At 42.6% G+C, this 20,973-nt stretch overlaps 1 protein-coding gene across 1 annotated transcript in view; it reads right to left on the bottom strand.

Moving 5' to 3' along the window:
- LOC124593966 (galactosylgalactosylxylosylprotein 3-beta-glucuronosyltransferase P-like) overlaps positions 1-20,973 on the bottom strand; it is a 201,037-nt gene that overhangs the window by 7,410 nt on the left and 172,654 nt on the right. Inside the window, exon 4 of the mRNA XM_047132315.1 lies at positions 19,932-20,089. Coding sequence (XP_046988271.1) covers positions 19,932-20,089 — 158 coding nt within the window. The remainder of the gene's footprint in view (positions 1-19,931; positions 20,090-20,973) is intronic.

The following is a 20,973-nucleotide window of genomic DNA, read 5'->3' as shown; positions in this document are numbered from 1 at the left end:
ATTCATTTATCTACCCATATCCGTAGAAGGTCACCACACGAGCGTTTCTTATCAAATTGGAAGATGCAATGGCATTATAGTAATTGTATAATTACAACCAGATTTCAAACAAGTGTCATACATTTATAGTATATGTGGCTGTATGGTGTGTTTAGGGGTTACAATCTTTTCTAATTCTCATATTCTGATATTTCATTCTTATATAAGTTCTTATATTAATACTCATATTATATTCATATGTTTATTCTTCAGGAAGATTTGGTGTTTTTCCTTGGATGATACCGATCCTAGGAACATTCGAAACACAGATATTCTGAACATCACGAGCATCGCGCAAAAATAGGTTTGCAACAGTGACGTTTCTTCTCACTCGGGAAAGAAACGCCGTTGACATTGCTGAAGATTTCGTCCACTGGCAATAATTTCGCGGAAAACCATGCATAACGGATTACTTTCCCGAAAACTGGAGCTTGCAATTTATTATGAATCCGGTTACACGACAGAAATTTCACCGAAAACAATTTTAGCTAGATTTCTTATTTTTTCTTTAGTTCATTCATCTAACTTAAAGTTGGTAGACGAATAAGGACAACGCTATATCAATATACATTGGAAAACATTCGTGTAGTAATCCTCTATAGACGTGGGTATACAAATTAAAAACAAAAATAAAAGTAATAGTATAATGAAAGTAACAATGTAAAAGAAAAACCAACATAAAAGTAATAGTCAGGTTTCGAACAGAAGGTGTAATTTTTTTTTTAAAGATACACGACGCTAACCACTGTGCCAGCACTTCGTCGGACGACAGTGCATGGTAAAATGCACACAAAGTGCAGGAAAATACATCGGAAAATTCTGACCGTCGTTTTTTTTTTCAGAAATGGTCGAGTATCTACTGATAACACGAGAAACGCGTTCGCTCATCTTGACACCTCTTTCACTGACGGAAGTTTCTGGGAAATCGGGTGATGTCACTCGCCACGTTCTCCTCGTTAGACGCAGTCAAAGCAAATGTGTTGAACGAGACAAGACTTAGAACGAAGGCAGTAGTCATGTACTCTGTTTACACAACCCTAACGCTGACACGGTTCCCCAGTCAGTGATTACAGAATAGCAGTAGATAGGAATCATATAGCTGCACAACAGCTGGTATAAGAAAAGTCTTGCTTAACACAGATTCTTTTCACACTACCTAGTAAACCCATTTGATGTGGTGATTCTCCAACATGTTCCTTTTATTAAAACCAGTGAACCTGTTTTCATCTACATCTACGTGATAACTCTGATATTCGCAGTAAAGTGCCTGGCAGAGGGTTCCATCAACCACCTTCAGCTGTCTCTCTACCGTTCCACTCTAGAACGGTGAGCGGGGAAAACGAGACTTACATTTTTCTGTGCGAGCCCTGATTTCTCTTATTTTATCTTGATGATCATTTCTCCCTATGTCGGAGGGTGCCAACGGAATGTTTTCGAAATCTAAAGAGAAAACTGGTGATTGAAATTTCATGAGAAGAGCCCGTAGCAACGAAAAACGCCATTGTTTTAATGATTGCCACTCCAGTTCACGTATCATATCTGTGGCACTATCTCCTCTATTTCGCGATAGTACAAAATGAGCTGCGAGCTGCCCTTCTTTGTACTTTTTCGATGTCATCCGTCAGTCCAACCTGACGCGGATCCCACACAGCACAGAAATACTCCAGAACAGGGCGGACAAGCGTAGTCTCTTTGGTAGACCTGTTGCACCTTCTCAGTGTTCTGCCAATGAATCGCAGTCTTTGGTTTGCTCTACCCACAACATTATCTATGTGACCGTTCCAATTTAGATTATTTGTAACTGTAATCGCTAAATATTTAGTTGAATTTACAGCCTTCAGATCTGTGTGACTTATTTCATAATCGAAATTTAGCAGTTTTCTTTTAGTACTCATGTGAATAACTTCACACTTTTCTTTATTCAGGGTCAATTGCCACTTTTCGAACCACACAGATATCTTATCTAAATCATTTTGCAATTCATTTGGTCATCTGATGACTTTACAAGACGGTAAATGACAGCATCATCTGCAAACAATCTAAGACGGCTACTCAGATTGTCTCTTAGGTCGTTAATATACACTCACGCTCATAAATTAAGGATAATGCTGATACATGGTGAAACAACGCTCTGGTGGGCGGTTTGCGGGTTTAAATCACCTCGGGGTTTGACCATGCGGAGCATTTGACCTCCGGTCGTCGCACGTTGGCGCTGGCAGCAGTCCACATACGCCGAGGTGAGTCGGTGCATGTCAGAGTACGGTGCAGCGAGTAAGTGTGGAGACGTTTTCAGACGTGCAAATGGTGAGTGTGTGTTGAAAATGGCGCAAAGAACACATATTGATGACGTTGTGAGGGGTAGAATACAAGGGCGACTGGAGGCTGGTCAAACACAGCAGGTCGTAGCACGGGCCCTTCTATGCCACAAAGTGTGATCTCAAGATTATGGCAGCGATTCCAGCAGACAGGAAAAGTGTCCAGGCGCCGCAGTACGGGACGTCCACAGTGTACAACGCCACAAGAAGACCGATATCTCACCATCAGTGCCCGCAGATGGCCACGGAGTACTGCAGGTAGCCTTGCTCGGGACCTTACCGCAGCCACTGGAACAGTTGTCTCCAGACACACAGTCCACAGACGACTGAACAGACATGGTTTATTCACCCGTCCCGGCGGGGTCAGGGATTTTCTCTGCCTCGTGATGACTGGGTGTTGTGTGATGTCCTTACGTTAGTTAGGTTTAAGTAGTTCTAAGTTCTAGCGGACTGATGACCATAGATGTTAAGTCCCATAGTGCTCAGAGCCATTTGAACCATTTTTTTTATTCACCCGGAGACCTGCCAGGTGCATTCCACTGACCCCTGGCCACAGGAAAGCCCGTAGAGCCTGGTGTCAAGAACACAGTACATGGTCACTGGAACAGTGGTCCCAGATTATGTTCACGGACGAGTCCAGGTATAGTCTAAACAATGATTGCCGGGTTTTCATCTGACGTGAATCAGGAACCAGATACCAACCCCTTGATGTCCTTGAAAGGGACCTGTACGGAGGTCGTGGTTTGATGGTGTGATGTGGGATTATAATTGGTGCACGTACACCCCTGCATGTCTTTGACAGAGGAACTGTAACAGGTCAGGTGTATTGGGACGTCATTTTGCACCAGTATGTCCTCCGTGTCAGGAGTGCAGTGGGTCCCACCTTCCTCCTGATAAATGATAATGCACGGCCCCACTGAACTGCCATCGTGGAGGAATACCTTTAAACAGAAGATATCAGGCGAATGGAGTGACCTGCCTGTTCTCCAGATCTAAGCCCCATCGAGCACGTCTGGAATGCTTTCAGTCGATGTATCGCTACACGTCTTCAAATCCCTACGACACTTCAGGAGCTCCAACATGCACTGGTACAAGAATGGGAGGCTATACCCCAGCAACTGCTCTACCACCTGATCCAGAGTATGCCAACCCGTTTTGCGACCTGTGTACGTGTGCATGGTGATCATATCCCATATTGATGTCGGGGTACATGCGCAGGAAACAAAGATGTTTTGTAGCACATGTGTTTCGGGACGGTTTTCTCAACTTATCAGCAATACCGTGGACTTACAGATCTGTGTCGTGTGTGTTCCCTATGTGCCTATGCTGTTAGAGCCAGTTTTTTGTAGTGCCACGTTGTGTGGCACCACATTCTGCAATTATCCTTAATTTATGAGCATGAGTGTAGATCAGGAACAATAGAGAGCCTATAACACTTCCTTGGGGAACGCTGGATATTACTTCTGTTTTACTCGATGACTTTCCGTCTATTACTACGAACTGTGACCTTTCTGACAGGAAATCACGAATCCAGTCACACAACTGAGGCGATATTCCATAGGCACGCTGTTTGATTAGAAGACGCTTGTGAGGAACGGTCTCGAAAGCTCTCTGGAAATCTAAAAATATGAAATTAATTTGACATCCCCTGTCGATAGCACTCATTACTTCATGTGTATAAAGAGCTAGTTGTGTTTCACAAGAACGATGTTTTCTGAATCCATGCTGACTATGTGTCAATAAATCGTTTTCTGCGAGGTAATTCATAATGTTCGAACACAGTATATGTTCCAAAAAACTACTGCAAATCGACGTTAGTGATATGGGCCTGTAATTGAGCGGATTATTCCTATTTCCTTTTTTGGGTATTAGTGTGACAAAGACACCATTGTTCTTCATCTCTAAGTGTATGCTGTTGTCATTGATAACTAAGTGGAAAGAGTATGTACGACATCATCATTATCCTTGAACGTCGCGTTACATGAAAAGTTTTCAGGTGCAAATTAAGATTGAAAATCAAACATATTAATGTTTACGTTCTATCGGCGACGAGGAAAACTGTAGCACGTCAGTGAGCAACATCATCCACCACGCCACAATGCGTGCCCCATTTCTCAGGGCGTTCCTCTCTCTCTTTTGCAAAACTGCGACCCACTGCTAGAGAACTCCTCATTGGAGCCGACTACAGCATCCGGCATGGCGGCGCTAATGGATCCTCGCGTTCTATCCGCGTCGTTACATCCTCTTCACCATCAAGTTAGACCCTCCCGTCGAAGCTTTGCGACTGTCCAATGACAGTTAATTTAACTGACCTTTTTAACGAAGCTCTTCTACAAGGAAGAATCCCTACACTCTGGAAAATGGCTAATGCAGTCATTATTAAAAAGTCTGAAGATAGGGATCCAACTGACCCGAAATCTTATTGACCTATCTGTCTCCTGAACACACTTGCAAAGGTGCAGGAGAGGCTCCTGTGTGATAGACTACAGGCACATATGCGCCTTTATGGTCTAACTCCCCACCAATTTGGATTTAGAGAACAAAAATCGATAGATGACGCCATAAACCGCGCCCTACAAATTGTGGGGAATACGACGGAGAAATATGCGGTCGCTATACTCATTGATATCGCTGGAGCTTTTGATAATCTCTGGTGGCCGTCACTATTTGCTAGATTACGGGAAATTCGACTACCTACTGCCCTGTATTCTAGTTTTATGGACTACTGTAGGGGAAGAATTGTAGAATGGAAAGCAGGAACAGAGAAGGTGGTTAAGAGAGTAACCAAGGGATGTCCACAGGGATCAATCTGTGGTCCCATTTTTTGGGATATAGCGATTGAGCCACTGTTGGACATCTTGGATAGGGACACACTTGTAGAAGGTGTTGTCGCCTATGCAGATGATCTTTTGGTTGTTGTTTCTGCACCATCTAGACTGCAATTGGAAAATAAATGTACTTTAATACTACAGAGGATCAATCACTGGTGTAATCAGAACAAATTGAAAATAGCAGGAAATAAAACAGTTTATTTATTGCTCAAGGGAATACTCCAGCGAAATCCTAGTATAAAATTCAATAACATTAATATACAAAGGAAACAAGTAGCAAGATATTTAGGACTCCATCTAGATGAACGGCTCTCCTTCAAAGAACACATACAGCGCACTGTTGACAAAGCTGCTAAAATTATGCATAAACTTGCGAGATTAAACTCAGTGCAGTTCAGATTACCATTAACGATGATGCGGATGTATCACACGGCATTATTCGAGTCTATCGCATGTTTTGCAGCAAGTGCCTGGGCACATCGTCTATGTTTGGTAACTTATAAAACAATAGTCAGGAGAGGGCAAAGAAGTGTTTTACTTAGGATGTCGGGAGCGTTTAGCACAACACCTGTAGAGGCCCTGTATGTGGTCCTAGGAACATGCCCAATAGACCTTACTATTCGCTGTAGAGCTGCCTCATATTGGTTGAAAAATGGTGACCTCGAAACGGTTTTCCAAATAACAGGAGAAAACATACAAACCAAGCAACAGCTACACAAATGGAAGTTAGACACGTGGCAAAGAGAATGGGAGACATCAGACAAAGGGCGGCGTGTTTTTTTCCTTTTTTCCAAATGTATTTGAGAGGTTAAAACTAAAACATGTGGAGCCAAGTCGTGGCATGGTTCACTACTTGACTGGGCATGGACCATATCCAACACACCTACACCGTATGGGAGTAAGGCAAACAGACATTTGCACATGTGGCATTCTTGGAACGCCTGAACATGTTGTGCTAAGGTGTGATCTACTCGACCATGAACGACCTGCAATAAGAGATGATGAGGTAAGTGCGGTCCTTCGGGACCCAGATAAATGGAACACCTTAAATAGTCTGGCTGACTCAGTGTCTATGACACTGCTTGATATTTACAAAAATCAACATCCGACTGCCAGAACAAGAATACAGACAGAGACAGAACCTCAACACATAACTTGGCAAGATACAAGCTCTGACAGTGACACAGACAATAGTACAGACATGGATTAATTCTGACGGAAGGTGTAGATCAATACTATATGGATGTAGACACTGAAGGTTCCCAGCTTTGTCTTATAGAGCATCAGAGATCTTATTGGACACTCATGCAGATTCCCCTTCCTGGCTCGCAACCTTGTCGCTTGTCTTGCTACATATTCTGGACTTACTTGTATTAATTTAAGTAATTTTACATTTAATTTATCATAATTTAAACTTCCATGCAACTTACTTTTGGTTTGTCTATATAGTTTTCTAGCTCCTGTGATATATTAATATTGTTTTTCTGTCTTTGTAATCTAATTTTTATTGTCACATAGAGGAATCTAGTTTATGGTCAGTCTACAGGCACATACATAGCCTTCACATTCAGGAGTTGCATGTGAGAGAAATCAGAAAGTTATTTTCTTAACTCTAAGAATAATCATATTCCTTTTATTAATTATATTAACTTTGATATTCACCTATTTCTAAAAATTGTTAATTAGTATGTTATCTCATACTTTAATCTAACTTTTCCTGTATCTAAGATTGTGTATGCAAGTTATCTTTATATTTATTATGCTACCATGTTTCATGTAAAATCCTAATATCACTAATAATCTTACATAGATGAATTTAGCCCACTTCAAATTTTGGGCATATGTGTAAATTGTACTCTAAAAATGTAGCAGCGAGAACCCGGTTCTCTGTAGACACTTTATAGTTTAGAATTTCTTTTTTCCTTTGTTTTCTTTTATGTATATTTCTTTTTATATTTTATTTGTTACTTTTTATATCTAAACAATTATATTATTTTTTATCAGTTAGCTGCAGATAAACGTCGCACACTGTAATAATTAGTGTACGAACACACAGAGCAACAGCCAGGGCAGAAACATTAGAAAAGGTCCGCCTCCACGTGGCAGGGACGGTAACGGAATGGGGACTTGTCAAGCTGACATAACTTGCAAGCAGCCATTTCGGCTAAGAGACCAAATACTGCCTGGCTTGTTACTTGTTTTAAGTAGCACACGGCCCACCTTAGTAACCCAGGTGGTGGGCTACTCTGTAGTGTTTAAATGTAATAAAATAATGTAATAAATAATGTCCAATGACAACTCCTATAAGCTTTGCGACTGTCCAATGACAACTCCTATAAGCAATTCTCAATAAATGTAAATATTTTCCCTTTATTCTATTCATGTAAAGTAATATTGTTCCTTTCTAACTCACTATGTTCATATTTTCTTTATATTTTATTCAGTTTTATATTTATACTAAATATTATTAACATGATAATACTTTGTAAATGAAACAGCAAACCACGCACGCAGCATGCAGCATGTGATAGCATAGATCTGGTCCGCCTCCTCGTGGCTAGGGACGGAAACGGTGCAGCTACTCGCAAACAAACCATTTGTGAGTAGCCGCAACGGCTAAGAGACCATGACTTGCTGCAGACATACTGAAATCAGTAAGCTAACAACCCACCATAGTTATCAAGGCGGTGGGTTTCGAATGTGGTTAAAAAAAAAATGTCCAATGATTCTTCACTCTTTTCGAACCTTGCATCGTCGCTCTGTGCCCCTGGACTGCAGAAGGCCTTCTGACGAAGGGTACGGACAACGGCTCAGCGCTTTCTTCTTCTTGATGAAGGATCGCAATCCTCGGCATAGCATGTGATGTCTGACAAGCGACAAAGAATACGATACAGTCCAATCTAGCGCTTTAGTAACTTATGCGGTAATTCCACTTTCCGCACGCACAGAAGTAAAAATCCATAAAAAGTATCATGAGCGGTAGCGCACTTGGTGATGCTTGGCGTTATACCGCTGTCGGTCTTACTCCTGGGCATCCTGTCTCCGCTTGTGAGCCACCTGTCCTTCGCCTTCAGTGCTAGTGATGAGGTGTTTCACGCAGTCGTGCCCTTCATCGTCCAGTTGAAACGGGTACTGTGAATCCATTGTCGTGGAGTAGAAATAACTATGCAAAACCTGTGGCGTTTTGCTGCGCTGTGTTGTATGCGAACGTCATGACTGGCAGTATAGTATCCCACTCTTTCTGATACACCGACGTACACTGCGAGCATGTCTGACAACGCCTTATCAAACCGTTGTGTGAGGCAGGTCACCTGTGGATGGTAGGCAGTTGTCATCCTGTGGGCGATGTCGCAACGTAAAATCATTCCTCATATTTTCTCTACTAGAAACCTTTGCCTCGAGCCGAGGGTATTACATGCTTCCAAATGATGTCTTCTAAAACGAACTTCGTAATTTCTGGAACTCTACCAGTCGGCTCTACTTTGGTGACAGCAGGGTTGGTCGGGTAGTCATTGCAGTTTATTATCCACTGATTCCCCTTTGAAGACTTCGGAAACATCCGCAAAAGTGGATACCAGTTCGATGGAAAGGCTCTGTAGCCGCCAGTGTTGGTAAAAGATGCCTCAGCACAGGCTTCCGTGGCTTACAGTGGCTCACATAGTGTCTAATGGATCGGTAGAGACCTCGCCTGTTATACCTGCATATGATTTGGTCTAGAGTCCACAAATCCCAGGTGACCAGATGTTGGAGTGTATTAGGAACACTGTAGGATAGCCGGCTGCGGATGATCTGGGATGACGAGCGACCATTTCCGCTCCATCATATCACAGTTGCTATTATAAGATGTTCCGTTTATTTGTTGGAATCATCTTTTGTTCAGTTCCTCCATGCTCAAGGCCTCTATCGTTTTCAGCAATCCTGGATCTTCTTTCTGTTCAGCAGCAATGCCATTTAATGCAGCGATGAGTGAGGTTTCTTCCACACTTCTGTGTTCCGCCAAAGGATTTCTTGAAACGCACTCAGGTGTCTCGTGTTCGCGTCCGCTTTCGTGTATCACTGTGGCGTTTTGCTCCTGAAGCCCAGGTACTCATCATGCCCGTCCACCTGATGGATCCTTCAAGCTAGTCAGCCAGCACAGGGAATGGTGATCCGCCACAGCAGTGAATGCTTTGCCTAATAAATGTGGCCGGCACTGGCCATTGGCTCAAACAACTGCAGTTATTGCAGCTGCAAAGCCACTAGCGGCGGACTGAAGTTTTGCTGCGACATTATCGTCATACAACACTATAACTAAAGAAGATGTTAGTGCTTTATTAAGGAAAAGAAAAGGACTTTCTTGCGCCTCATTCCAGGAAAATTTGGCGTCTCCCTGCAGTAGTTTTTGCAAGGGACTTGTCTTGATACGTAAGTACTTTACGAGTCGCCGGTAGTACGAGCAGATTCCGAGAAAACTTCTCACATCACGCCAATGTACCGAGAAGTCACCAACATCTGTCACATCTGTCTGGATCGGGACAGACTCCAGTGCCATTTACTACGTGCCCGAAGAGTTTTATTTCTTGGGAGAAGAAGGGACACTTTCTCCGATTCAGAAGGGGACGTGCAGAATGAACACGTTTCAACACTGTTGTCAGTCAGCGTACATCTTCAAATGTATTCTATAAAAACAATGTCATCTGAACAGCAAAGACACGTCGTCCACTTAAGGTGTCGAAGCACGTTCTCCATCATACTTTGAAGGTGGCTGAAACGCTACAAAGTGTAAACGGCCAGACGTTTTGAAGACAGTTTTTCTCCCGATGAGCCTCGTCAGTCTCTTTTTACCAGCAGCAGACTGCATGTACATTGTAGAGAAGTAAATTGCCTCTTTCAAGCAGTCCGAGGTGTCAAAAATTCTTGCCAACAAATACACATCTTTGTTTGTTATTTTGTTCGGTCGTTTCTAGTCGGAACGTAAAAGCCGTCCTTCGTCTTCCCATGTACAATGGAGAGGACTGAGGCTTCTCTGAAGGCTCAATGATATGCTGTAGCATCTTCTCCAGTTCTGTAGTTCAGCTGGCTAAACTCTATATGAAAGTTGGCTAATTGTTGGATAATCGTCGCTGTCGATGCCGTGTTTTATGTTTTTTCTCCACTCCGGAATTTAAGTTATCCGAAAACTAAAGCAGAACGTCCATCATTACCCACCGACATTGTTCCTCGACCATCGCAGATGCTATTGGCAGTTCGACAACAGTGTCCTTCCTTGTGTAGTGAGAAATGTTTGTTCGCTTTATGTCATCCATTTTACGAGGGTTGCCCAGAAAGTAATGTACCGTAGTTTTTGCTACAACAATGCTTTATTGAACGTAATGAGAATTACACACACAAAATAATAATGTTTTATCTGCACACCGTATTTTTCCTCGTAATCTCCATCCGGTTCTATGGCCTTCCTCTAGCTCGAAACAAGGGCGTGTATGCCCTGTCAGTACCAGTTCTTGTACTGGTGGCGGAGCCAGTGCTTCGCTGTTTGAATCACCTTCTCACAGTCCTCAAAATGTCTTCCACGAATGGCATCCTTTAATAGCCCAAACAAGTGGAAGCTAGCTGCAACATATAAGGTATGACAGCCGTGGATTGTCTCTCCGACCGCTTCAAATCGTGGAACTCCGCCGTATCGCCTTTAGATGACCCCACCCTCCGTGCCCACCAACTAACTGTACTTATGTCGACAGTAGATGCTCCATTGACTTTCCTCAAGCGTTTGTGAATATTCACTACAGTTTCTTCCTATGCACTGAGAAATTCAATGGCGGCACGGTGCTTGAAACGTAAATCACCTACAGACGCCATTTTGAACTGACCTGCAGCTACGCTATCTACCGGAAGTGACAGAAACTTACCGCGATCACTCAGAAGACTTCAAATAGTACATACGTATCGTTTCGCATTCGTAGCATAGCTTTCGGCTGAGAAAAAAAATGCTGTGCATTACTTTCCGGGCAACCGTCGTATGTTATAGGGCAAATGATCAAAACTTTTTATTACTGCATATTGAACTCCTCTCTGAGCCATTGACAGTTTCAACAATGGGTAATAAACGTGAATTTTCCATCTAGTCTTTTAGGTATGTACATCACTGTCCTTCTCAAATTGTGATGGATTATTTATGAGGAATTTCACTATCGAAAATGTGTATTGTAACGGCACAGTTAAAATGCCTAGCCCCTTGAAATGGTAGCAGACACGATTCTTCGTTGATGACACTAATATGCCCATCCTGAAATGGTTTGGCTGTTCTTACACCTTTTGGTTGATCATGATAATTTGAGATCCAAAGTTATCCATGACCATCTATAATGATTATGATCGTCATAGCCATGTGTATTTCGTTTGTGAGCCTGTGTAGCGTCTTGTAATCGAAAAATGTTTCACAGTTTAACTGTGCACCTCGATTGACGACTGGCACTTGTCTCGTAGAGGCAAACAAACATGCAGGACAGTCTTCGTTATGAGTGCTTGTTGAAAGAGTTTCTTCTGTCTGGAGCTAGCACTGCTCTTCCTCAATCTTCGATGCTTGTGATGCCTGCAAGAACTCCCATCCCAGAATAATATCATGACTATTTCCTTTTAAAACGACAGATCCAAAGGGCTGTTTTCTGTCATTGATAGTTATTCTTGCAATGTATATTCCTCTCGGCTGGACATATTTTCCGTTTGCAACATTCAGCACAGTCGCCTTCGTATCACGGAATATTGTCTTTTTCAGTCGGCGACGATAAGCATTCGCCATTACAGAAAAAGGAGCCCCTGAGCCGAATAGCGCCTGGACTGACTGATGACGTCAAAGAGATTTCATGTCATCTTGGTAAATGTCGTCCATGGAGGAATTTTTCATCTGTGGCTGTCTCATCTCCATAGATGGTCGTCTCGTTTATTTTTCCTAATTTAGATGTCTAGACGAGCAGTTGGCACCTCTGAACGATGATGTGGAATGGTTACGGCGTGTTGGGGAGTGACATCCTCCAGGGTATGGCGATGATCTTCGGCCCACAGGTCGACTGTAATCGTCTGCAGTCGATTGGCGTCAATAGGACTGTGTGATGATTAACGTCCTGCGACGTAACAGTCACCGGACATGCGTCTTCTTTCTCTGTAGTAGTGCACAATGTTTCCAGAGTAGGCTGGCCTGTTGACTTCCGTCCTCCAATGTCTATTCCTATGGGGGGCATCTTACTTGGCGGAGGAGTTGGTTGTACCTGTCTTCGTCGGATGCTTCATTGTCATTTGACGACTGTGGCGTTACGTCCGAATTAATTCTTCACAGTGCGTTCTACAGGTGGTGTAGATTGCTGCCAAAGGTCGATACATCTCTTTCTCGACACTGTCTATTATATCCTGATGTATGGAGTCGACATGATGACTGCTATGTCTTGTGCACTCGATTCGACATTCCTGGCTGCCATACGATGATGTCTCTCTTCTCTTACTACCTAGCGTATGAGAGAGGCGAGTTCATCGAGGTCCTCCATGACCCTCATAGGGACCACACTATGGAGTCGATCATACCCCTTTCTTCCGACTCTTTTTTTTCGGTTGCATTTCCTCCACGTGCTGGCGCAACTTGACAAATTATTACGTTGTTATGGCGTGCTTTACCAGAAGAGCTTTTTATGTGTCTTCTGTGATTTCTTTAATCAAATGAGACATTTTGTCTGCCTCTGTCATATTTGGATAGTTGGAAAGGACCAAAAAATTCCGTCCGTATCATTGTGTTGGTTCCCCATTATACTAAGCCGTGTACTTCAATTTTTTTATCCTAAGCAGTCTTGCTATTGATTATAATCAAATGTTTTCTTAGGCTCAGCCAGGAACTTGTCGTAGTTAATAAACTTCTCTTCGCGATTCCCGAATCATTGCTAGTCTGGGCTGTGCCAAAAACATCAAGTCATCCCAGCTGTAGTTACTGGCAGGCGCTTCTGGAAAACTCTGACAGACACCTGATGTGAAGCTGATTTACTACCGTTTTTAAATCCATTTGTATCCTGAATATTCGTATCATAGGAACGATGTACTGCTTGTATTCCGGTTCCTGACTGTATAAGCTACGGCTTTGACGTTGACAAATTGGGGCCATGGTGATGTAGATATTTTAAGCACTTGTCGTCTCTGCCAATGTGACGTCGAAACCACAATCCGAAGGCAAGTTCATTAATGAAGTACAACACTTAGCACTGAAAGCATATTTATTACTGACACCAACGTACAGCCAGAACAGATCTGATTTCTCGGACGAAGAGTGCAGTTATTTATTCAAATATCGAGTGTTCCAAAATGGTAGTGTTTATACAGTCATCAAATATTCTAGATATACAAACGTTACAGATATAAGATATTTCATAATACATTCAGAAATCATAAATACTAAACAAAAAATAATTGCTGGTGGTTGGCTTTGAACCAGCAACAAGGAGCCCGCCATCTAGCGATACTGCCTACTGCAGCACACTGCACGCACAGAGTAACGCGCCAATGTATTGTTTTGCAGCCACTGTGTGGGGACAAGCATTCTCATGGAAGAAAATATCATATCTCAACGTGCTACACTACTTTGTTTTGGGCTGTGATGTTATCTGCTTAGTATTTCGGTAGGTAGTTTCACTGGTCCCTGTAAGGGCTCGAAACGAACGTCACTTTGAAACTACCCAATAAGGTTTGTTCCCTCTGATTCATTTTGATAGTACCATGTCAGAAACTGCAACGCGGTCCACATTTTCTGTTTGATGTAGTCCTCTTAGTCTTCTGTTAGTGAATGTGGTATCCGGCAATCACACGTTTTGCAGTGGATTAGTCTGTCTGCTACAGTTCCCAGGAGCAGAAGCCGAACTGTTCGTTGAAAATGCACAAATAGAGCTGCCCCAGAGCATAAATGGATTTTCCTTTTACCACAGATAGATATCCATTGTGTTCCTCACCGTGTATGTTGTTCTACTTTTCATTGAATGATTTCGCTAATTACTGTACTGTTGGCACTTTCGTGATACATTCACACTACGCTTCTAGAATTTGATGGCGAATCTCTGTAACTGACATGTTCATCTACATGATTACTCTGTAAATCACGTTTAAATGCCTGGCAGTGAGTTCATCGAACCACCTTCACACTAATTCTCTATTATTCCACTCTCAAATAGCTCGCGGAAAAAACTAACACATACACCTCCCCGTGAGAGCTCTGATTTCCTTTGTTTTATTGAGATGATCGTTTCTCCCTATGTATGTCGGCGTGAACAAAGTATTTTTGCATCCGGTGGAGAAAGCTGCTGATTGAAATTTCGTGAGAAGATTACGACGCAACGAAAAACGCCTTTGTGTTCATGAGATCAACACCAAAATCTGTATCATGTCCGTGGCACTCTCTGCCAAATTTCGCGGTAATACAAAACGAGCTTCCCTTCTTTTAATTTTTCCTATGTCTTATCTGATGCGGATCCCACACCGACCAGCAATATTACAGAAGAGGGCGGGCAAGCGTAATGTAGGCAATCTCTTTAAGTAGATCTGTTGCATTTTCTAACTGTTCCGCCGATAAATCGCAATCTTTGGTTTGCTTTACCCGCAACATTATCTGTGTGATAGTTCCAGTTTAAGTCATTCACAACTGTAACCCGTAAGTATCTAGTTGAGTTCACAGCCTTTAGATTTGTGTGATTTATCGTGAAAGAGAAGTTTGACCGACTCATTTCAGCGCTCATGTGGATGACTTCACACGTTTCATGATTTGCAGTAAATTACCACTTTCTGCAACATACAGAAATCTCGTATAAATCATTTTGCAATTCTTTTTGATCATCTGATGACTTTAAGTGATGGTAAACTACAGCGTCATCTCCAAACAATCTAAGAGAGCTGCTCAGATTGTCTCCTAAGTAGTTTATGAAAATCAGAACAACTGAGGACCTCTAACAAGTTCTTGGGGGACGCCCGATATTATTTCTGTTTTGCTCGATGACTTTCCATCAGTTATTGCTAACTGTGACCCTTCTCACAGGAAATAACGAATCGAGTTACACAACTGAGACGATACTACATTGGCAAGCACTTTAATTAGAAGTCGCTTGTGAGGAACGGTGTCAAAACCCTTCTGGAAATCTAAAAATATGGAATCAGTTTGACATCCCCTGTCAATAGCACTCATTACTTCGTGGGAATAAATAGTTAGTTGTGTATCACGAATAAGATATTTTCTGATCAGTGTTGGCTATTTGTCAATAAATCGTTTTCCTACAGGTGATTCATAATGTTCGATCACAGCATATGTTCCAAAATCCTACGTTAGTGATACTGGTCTACATTTTAGTGGATTACTCCTATTTCCTGTCTTTGGTAAAGGTGTGATTTGCGCAATTTTCCAGCCTTTCTGTAGGGATCTTCCTACGAGCGACTCGTCCTATTTGATTGCTAAGTATGGAGTTATCGTACAGGCATACTGAAAGGAACCTAACTGGTATACAATTTGGACAAGAAGCCTTGCCTTTTTAAGTGTTTTAAGTCGCTTCTAAGTTACTCTTGTTGGCAATTGTTCCTGATTCGAATTCTGGAGCATTAACTTCGTCTTCTATCGTGAAGGTATTTCGTCCAAAACCGCCTTTAGTAATTTTACTTCAGTGACATTGTCATCAATAACATCATCATCGTTAATGTGCAGTGAAGGTACTGACTGCGTCTTGCCGCTGGTGTATTTCCCATACGACCAAAATCTCTTGGGGTTTTCTGCCATATTTCGAGACAGAATGTCATTGTGTAAACTATGAAACGCATCTCGCATTAAAGTTCGCGCGAAATTTCGAGCTTCTGTAAAAGTTCGCGCTAAATTTCGAGCGTCTGTAAAACTGCAGCAATCTAGGGCATTTTGCGTTCTTTTAAATTTAGCATACTTTTCTCTTTGTTTCTGCAATTGTGTTCTGACCTTTTTTACGTACAGTACCATCTCTTATTAATTTATTTGGTATATGTCTCTGAATTGCTGTCGATACTATTTCTTTGAATTTAAACCGTATCTGGTCTACACTTACATTGTCAGATTGGAAGTAGTGCAGATTGTCTCTTAGGAATGTATCAAGCGAATTTTGGTCTACTTTTTTAAGTGGGTGTATTTTGCGTTTATTTTGGGTGGATTTGGATGTTACGGTATTCAGTCTAGCTACAACAGGGCTTCACAACATACGTGCTCGCGGAGCAAGCTGTGAGCAGCAAGTTGCGAGCATGGAGCAGCGCGAGCACGCTACCCCCACTACCGGACCAGAGCGGAGAGTGGAGAGAGTCATTTGGGGTACACAACAGCTGCCGCCAGTCAATGTAAATGCGCGGCTACCTGCAGGGATATCACTCACGAATTATTACTGAGACAAATGAAACAAATAAAGGAGAATGTACACGTGCCACATAATTTTATTAGCTTAGTGTATGCCTCTACCATCTGTAGACACTGAAACTAAAGAATTCCACGACAATCCTATATTTTCAACACTTTCTTCAACACTACTTATAATATCACCTCCGGTTGTAGTGTTCTTCATGGCTACTACATCGAGGAGCTCCTCCCTCACCTGAAGATCTCTATTAACACCTCTAATAAATATGGCAAGCTGCGCTGTTCCAGTGATATCAACACTTTCGTCCAGAGCTAGAGAATACTCCATAAAATCTTTACAGATATTTGCAAGGTTGCTCTGGACGTCGTCTGCCATGTTCTGTATGCGACGCATAATGGTCATGTTAGATAATGGCACAATCCTAAACTGTTCAACTTGAGATGGACACAAATGTTCCGCTGCAACTACCAAACATTATTTTATTAAATCGCCATCAGTGAAGGGGCGCAGGGATTTTGCTAAAAGCAAAGCAATTTTGTAACTCACTCTGAGAGCTGCTTCAGTTGATTTTTCTTCGTCGTCCAGATCTTCTTCGGATAGCTTCCTTTTAAGTTTAATAACTTCCTGTGCACGGTCTGGTGCATCACATTTTCCACGTCCGTAGTCTTTCGCGTGGTACGACATATAATGTCGCTGCAAATTAAATTTCGTAAAAGAATTCGACGTTTTGTGACATACTAAACATTTTGCAACAGCATCTTTTTCTGTAAACAGATAAAATTCCTCCCAATGGGGGTTGAACTGCGAAAGCATGGTTGGGGTTACACAACGGCGACTTGACATGATTCTTAACCAGCGAAGTGACTGTTAGAGCTGATCGTAGTACTTTAAACGTTACACAGTCGGCGCGAATTCAATAGGCACGCAGCGGCCCTATTCAAACGTGCGCGCGCATTCCCCCTCCCTCCCTACTCAGGGCCCCCGCACCTGCTCGCGAGCACGTGCCTGAGCAGACGCGAGTACTCGCGCTCAAAACCGGCCAGTTGTTAAGCCCTGAGCTACAACAACCTTGTAGTCACTAATACGTGTGTCTGCCTTGGTGACCCTATTTGGTTAGGATTATTTGTTCTTAAGAGGTCAAGTATCTTTTCGCAATCATTTGCAGAAGGGCAATTCGTTTTGTATTATCGCGAAATAGGGGAGATAGTGCCACAGACATCATATGTGAGTTGGAATGGGAACCATTAAAACAAAGGCGTTTTTCGCTGCGACGGGATCTTCTCATGAAATTTCAATCAGCACTTTTCTCCTCCGATTGCGAAAACAGTCTGTTGGCACCCACCTACATAGGGAGAAACGATCATCACGATAAAATAAGAGAGATCAGGGCACGCACAGAAAAATTTAAGTCTCGTTTCTTCCGCACACCGTTCGAGAGTGGAATGGTAGAGAGACCACTTGATGGTGGTTTATTGAACCCTCTGCCATGCGCTTTATCGTGAACAGCAAAGTAATCACGTAGATGCGGATGTAGATGTAGACTGGCCTCGTGAACCAGTTGTTAAAAATTATTTTCTAAAAAAGCGTTCAGGACGATTTTGGATGACTTTTATGCCTACCGCCGACTTTAAAAATGTATTTTCGCCAGCATATCGAGAGTGGATTGAAGTCACCACCAACTATAAACGTGTAAGTTGACTACCTGTTTGAACTGACACTCAAGTTCTCTTTGAACAATTATTAATTTATTCCAGTTGTCAAGTATAACCTCTACCCATTCTAACTCACAAAAATATCCAGTTCGGTTACTACAAGGTAAACTATTTCGGACAGCAATAAACATTCCTGAACACAGCTAAGTCTCTTCTAAACATTTCGGCTGAACTTACGTCCGGCTTTTATCCAGCTTTCAGTACCTTTCTGTCAGTGCTTGCAGCTCTGGTTCTTTCCCGACACAGCTACGATATAGATTGTTCCTAAATCTACCCTCTTCCTGTGTTCGTCCTACACCTTTTGAAATTGAAACCCTTTCTTCACTTTCGCGAGATCCTCTGACCTAAAAATCCGTCTAGCTCCCTCCATACCGCCCACACTACCGTACAGCCGCTTCCTGCGTGTGGTGGACTCCTGACCTATTTAGCAGAAACCGGAAACCTTCCGCCCTATGGCTCAAGTCGAGAAATCTGCAGCCTACACGGCCCCAGAACCGTCTGAGTCTCTGATTCAGACACTCCACTCGGCTCTGCACCAAAGGACCACAGCTGGTTCTGTCGACGATGCTACAGATGGTGAGCTCGTCTTCCATCTCACAAGCAAGACTGGCTATTTCAGCTAGCTGGCCAAAACCAGAGAGAATCAATTCTGATCCAAAGCGACACACACAGTTATTACCAATTTGAGTCCCAACCTGCAGCTGGCTGTACCCTGCGCTCTTCATGGCATCCGAAAGCACAAGTTACACATCTGGACTCATTCCCCCGTTATGCAAACATAGCGAACACTGGATTGCTTGTCCTCCATAGTAGCCATATCCCTAAGCGGTCCCATTACGTACCGAGCGAGGTGGCGCAGTGGTTAGCACACTGGATTCGCATACGGGAGGACGACGGTTCAATCCCGCGTCCGGCCTTCTTGATTTAGATTTTCCGTGATTTCCCTAAATCGTTCCAGGCAAATGCCGGGATGGTTCCTTTGAAAGGGCACGGCCGACTTCCATCCCTGTCCTTACCTAATCCGATGAGACCGATGACCTCGCTGTTTGGTCTCTCTTCCCCCAACTAACCCAACCCCAACCTCCCATTATGTGCCTAACGTTCGAGCTGCCAGTACCAGTAATCTCACCCCTCCCCATTCATTCAGAAATCACATGACTGTGCATACACCTTTCATGATATCCAGTCCCGTTTACTTAAACATGAATATAACACCTTGAAAATTGTTCTCTGCTATCACCTCTAACAATTATATCTCTTTTCTGAGGGCGTGTATGTTGAATGATGTGTACAGCGACTCTTATTCAGATGACGTGTAAGTTGCAAATAGCTTATTTCTGAACACACTTTCTAATTATACTGATGAAGAGTGTGCGTTCCATGGAGAGAGAACGAGAATGTACAAAAGTGACGAAAAACATTTTCAGATCAAGAATAACACTTTATGCACTCCTTATATATGAAAGAAAGTAATTAGTTGTCACTAGGCTGCTTTTTCTGTTGTTCTGTTTAATAAAATTATGCAGGTTGTTGTTTTTCAGAAGTAAATCCTTAGAAACTATACGTAAGCTACTAGAGCTATAAGACGATTTTAAGGTCATAAATAATTTCCAAGCAACAGTAACTTCAAACAAGTCATTTTTTATTATTTTCGATGGAAAAGATGTCATTTCTTACTTCTTCAAATAACCGAATGTTGTACGCGTTATCATCATCACCAAAATACAAGACCCCTGTTGTTGCATTCGCTCTTATCCACTGCAGTCCTCTATTGCGTTGTGAAACTCCACGCGCTTTCGTTCCAGGTTTGTTCTTATACTCCTCTGGCATTGGCCCTGTGAAGGAAATAAATAGGAAATCAGAACGAATAGAGGTACAAATAACCAAATAACAAGTGGCACACAGATGTACATCACCTTACAGACATCATTGAAAGTAAAAGAAACTGGTACACTGGTACAACGTCGGTGTTGACGGGCCCAGGCGAGACGTAAAGCTTTGTGTCGTGCAGTCATCAAGCGTACATGACCGAAAGCCCATATCGATGATGTTTCGCTGAACGTGCAACAACTGTTCGAAAGTAATGTGCTCCTAAAATAGTGTAAAACGTTTCGGATTTATTTTAGAAGCGTAACATGGAGTCATAGGAACAACGACATACAAGGCATAATTTAATAGCAAAAATCATCCATAAAATACTTGAAAATGGCGTAAAGCCAAAATTGTACAGTCGTACATAAAATAAAGAGAATGGCAGCTGAGGGCTTCATGAAATCTTTCAAGAAATTCATCGCAGCTGCAGGCACTATCACATTGAAAATTTCCTTGAATGGTTCGTACGCTGATACTTGTTGATGGCCCAGCATTGAAAACTGCAGCATTTTGCGGAAGAGTTGCACTTCTGTCACGTTGAACGATTCTCTTCAGTCGTCGATGGTCCCGTTCTTGCAGTATCTTTTTCCGGCCGCAGCGATGTCGGAGATCTGATATTGTACCGGTTTCCTGATATTCTGATATTCACGATACATTCAAGAAATAGTCGTACGGGAAAACCTCCACTTCATCGCTGCTTTGGAGATGCTGTGTCTCATCGCTCGTGCACCGACTATAAAACCACGTTCATACTCACTTAAATCTTGACATCATGCCTTGTAGCTGCAGTAACCGATCTAACTGCGCCAGACACTTGTTGTCTTGTATAGGCGTTGCCGATCGCAGC

Source organism: Schistocerca americana, chromosome 2 (genome assembly GCF_021461395.2).
Source record: "Schistocerca americana isolate TAMUIC-IGC-003095 chromosome 2, iqSchAmer2.1, whole genome shotgun sequence".
NCBI lineage: Eukaryota > Metazoa > Arthropoda > Insecta > Orthoptera > Acrididae > Schistocerca > Schistocerca americana.
The sequence above is the reverse complement of the archived record's forward strand: the minus strand, read 5'-3'. Positions and strand labels throughout refer to the sequence as shown.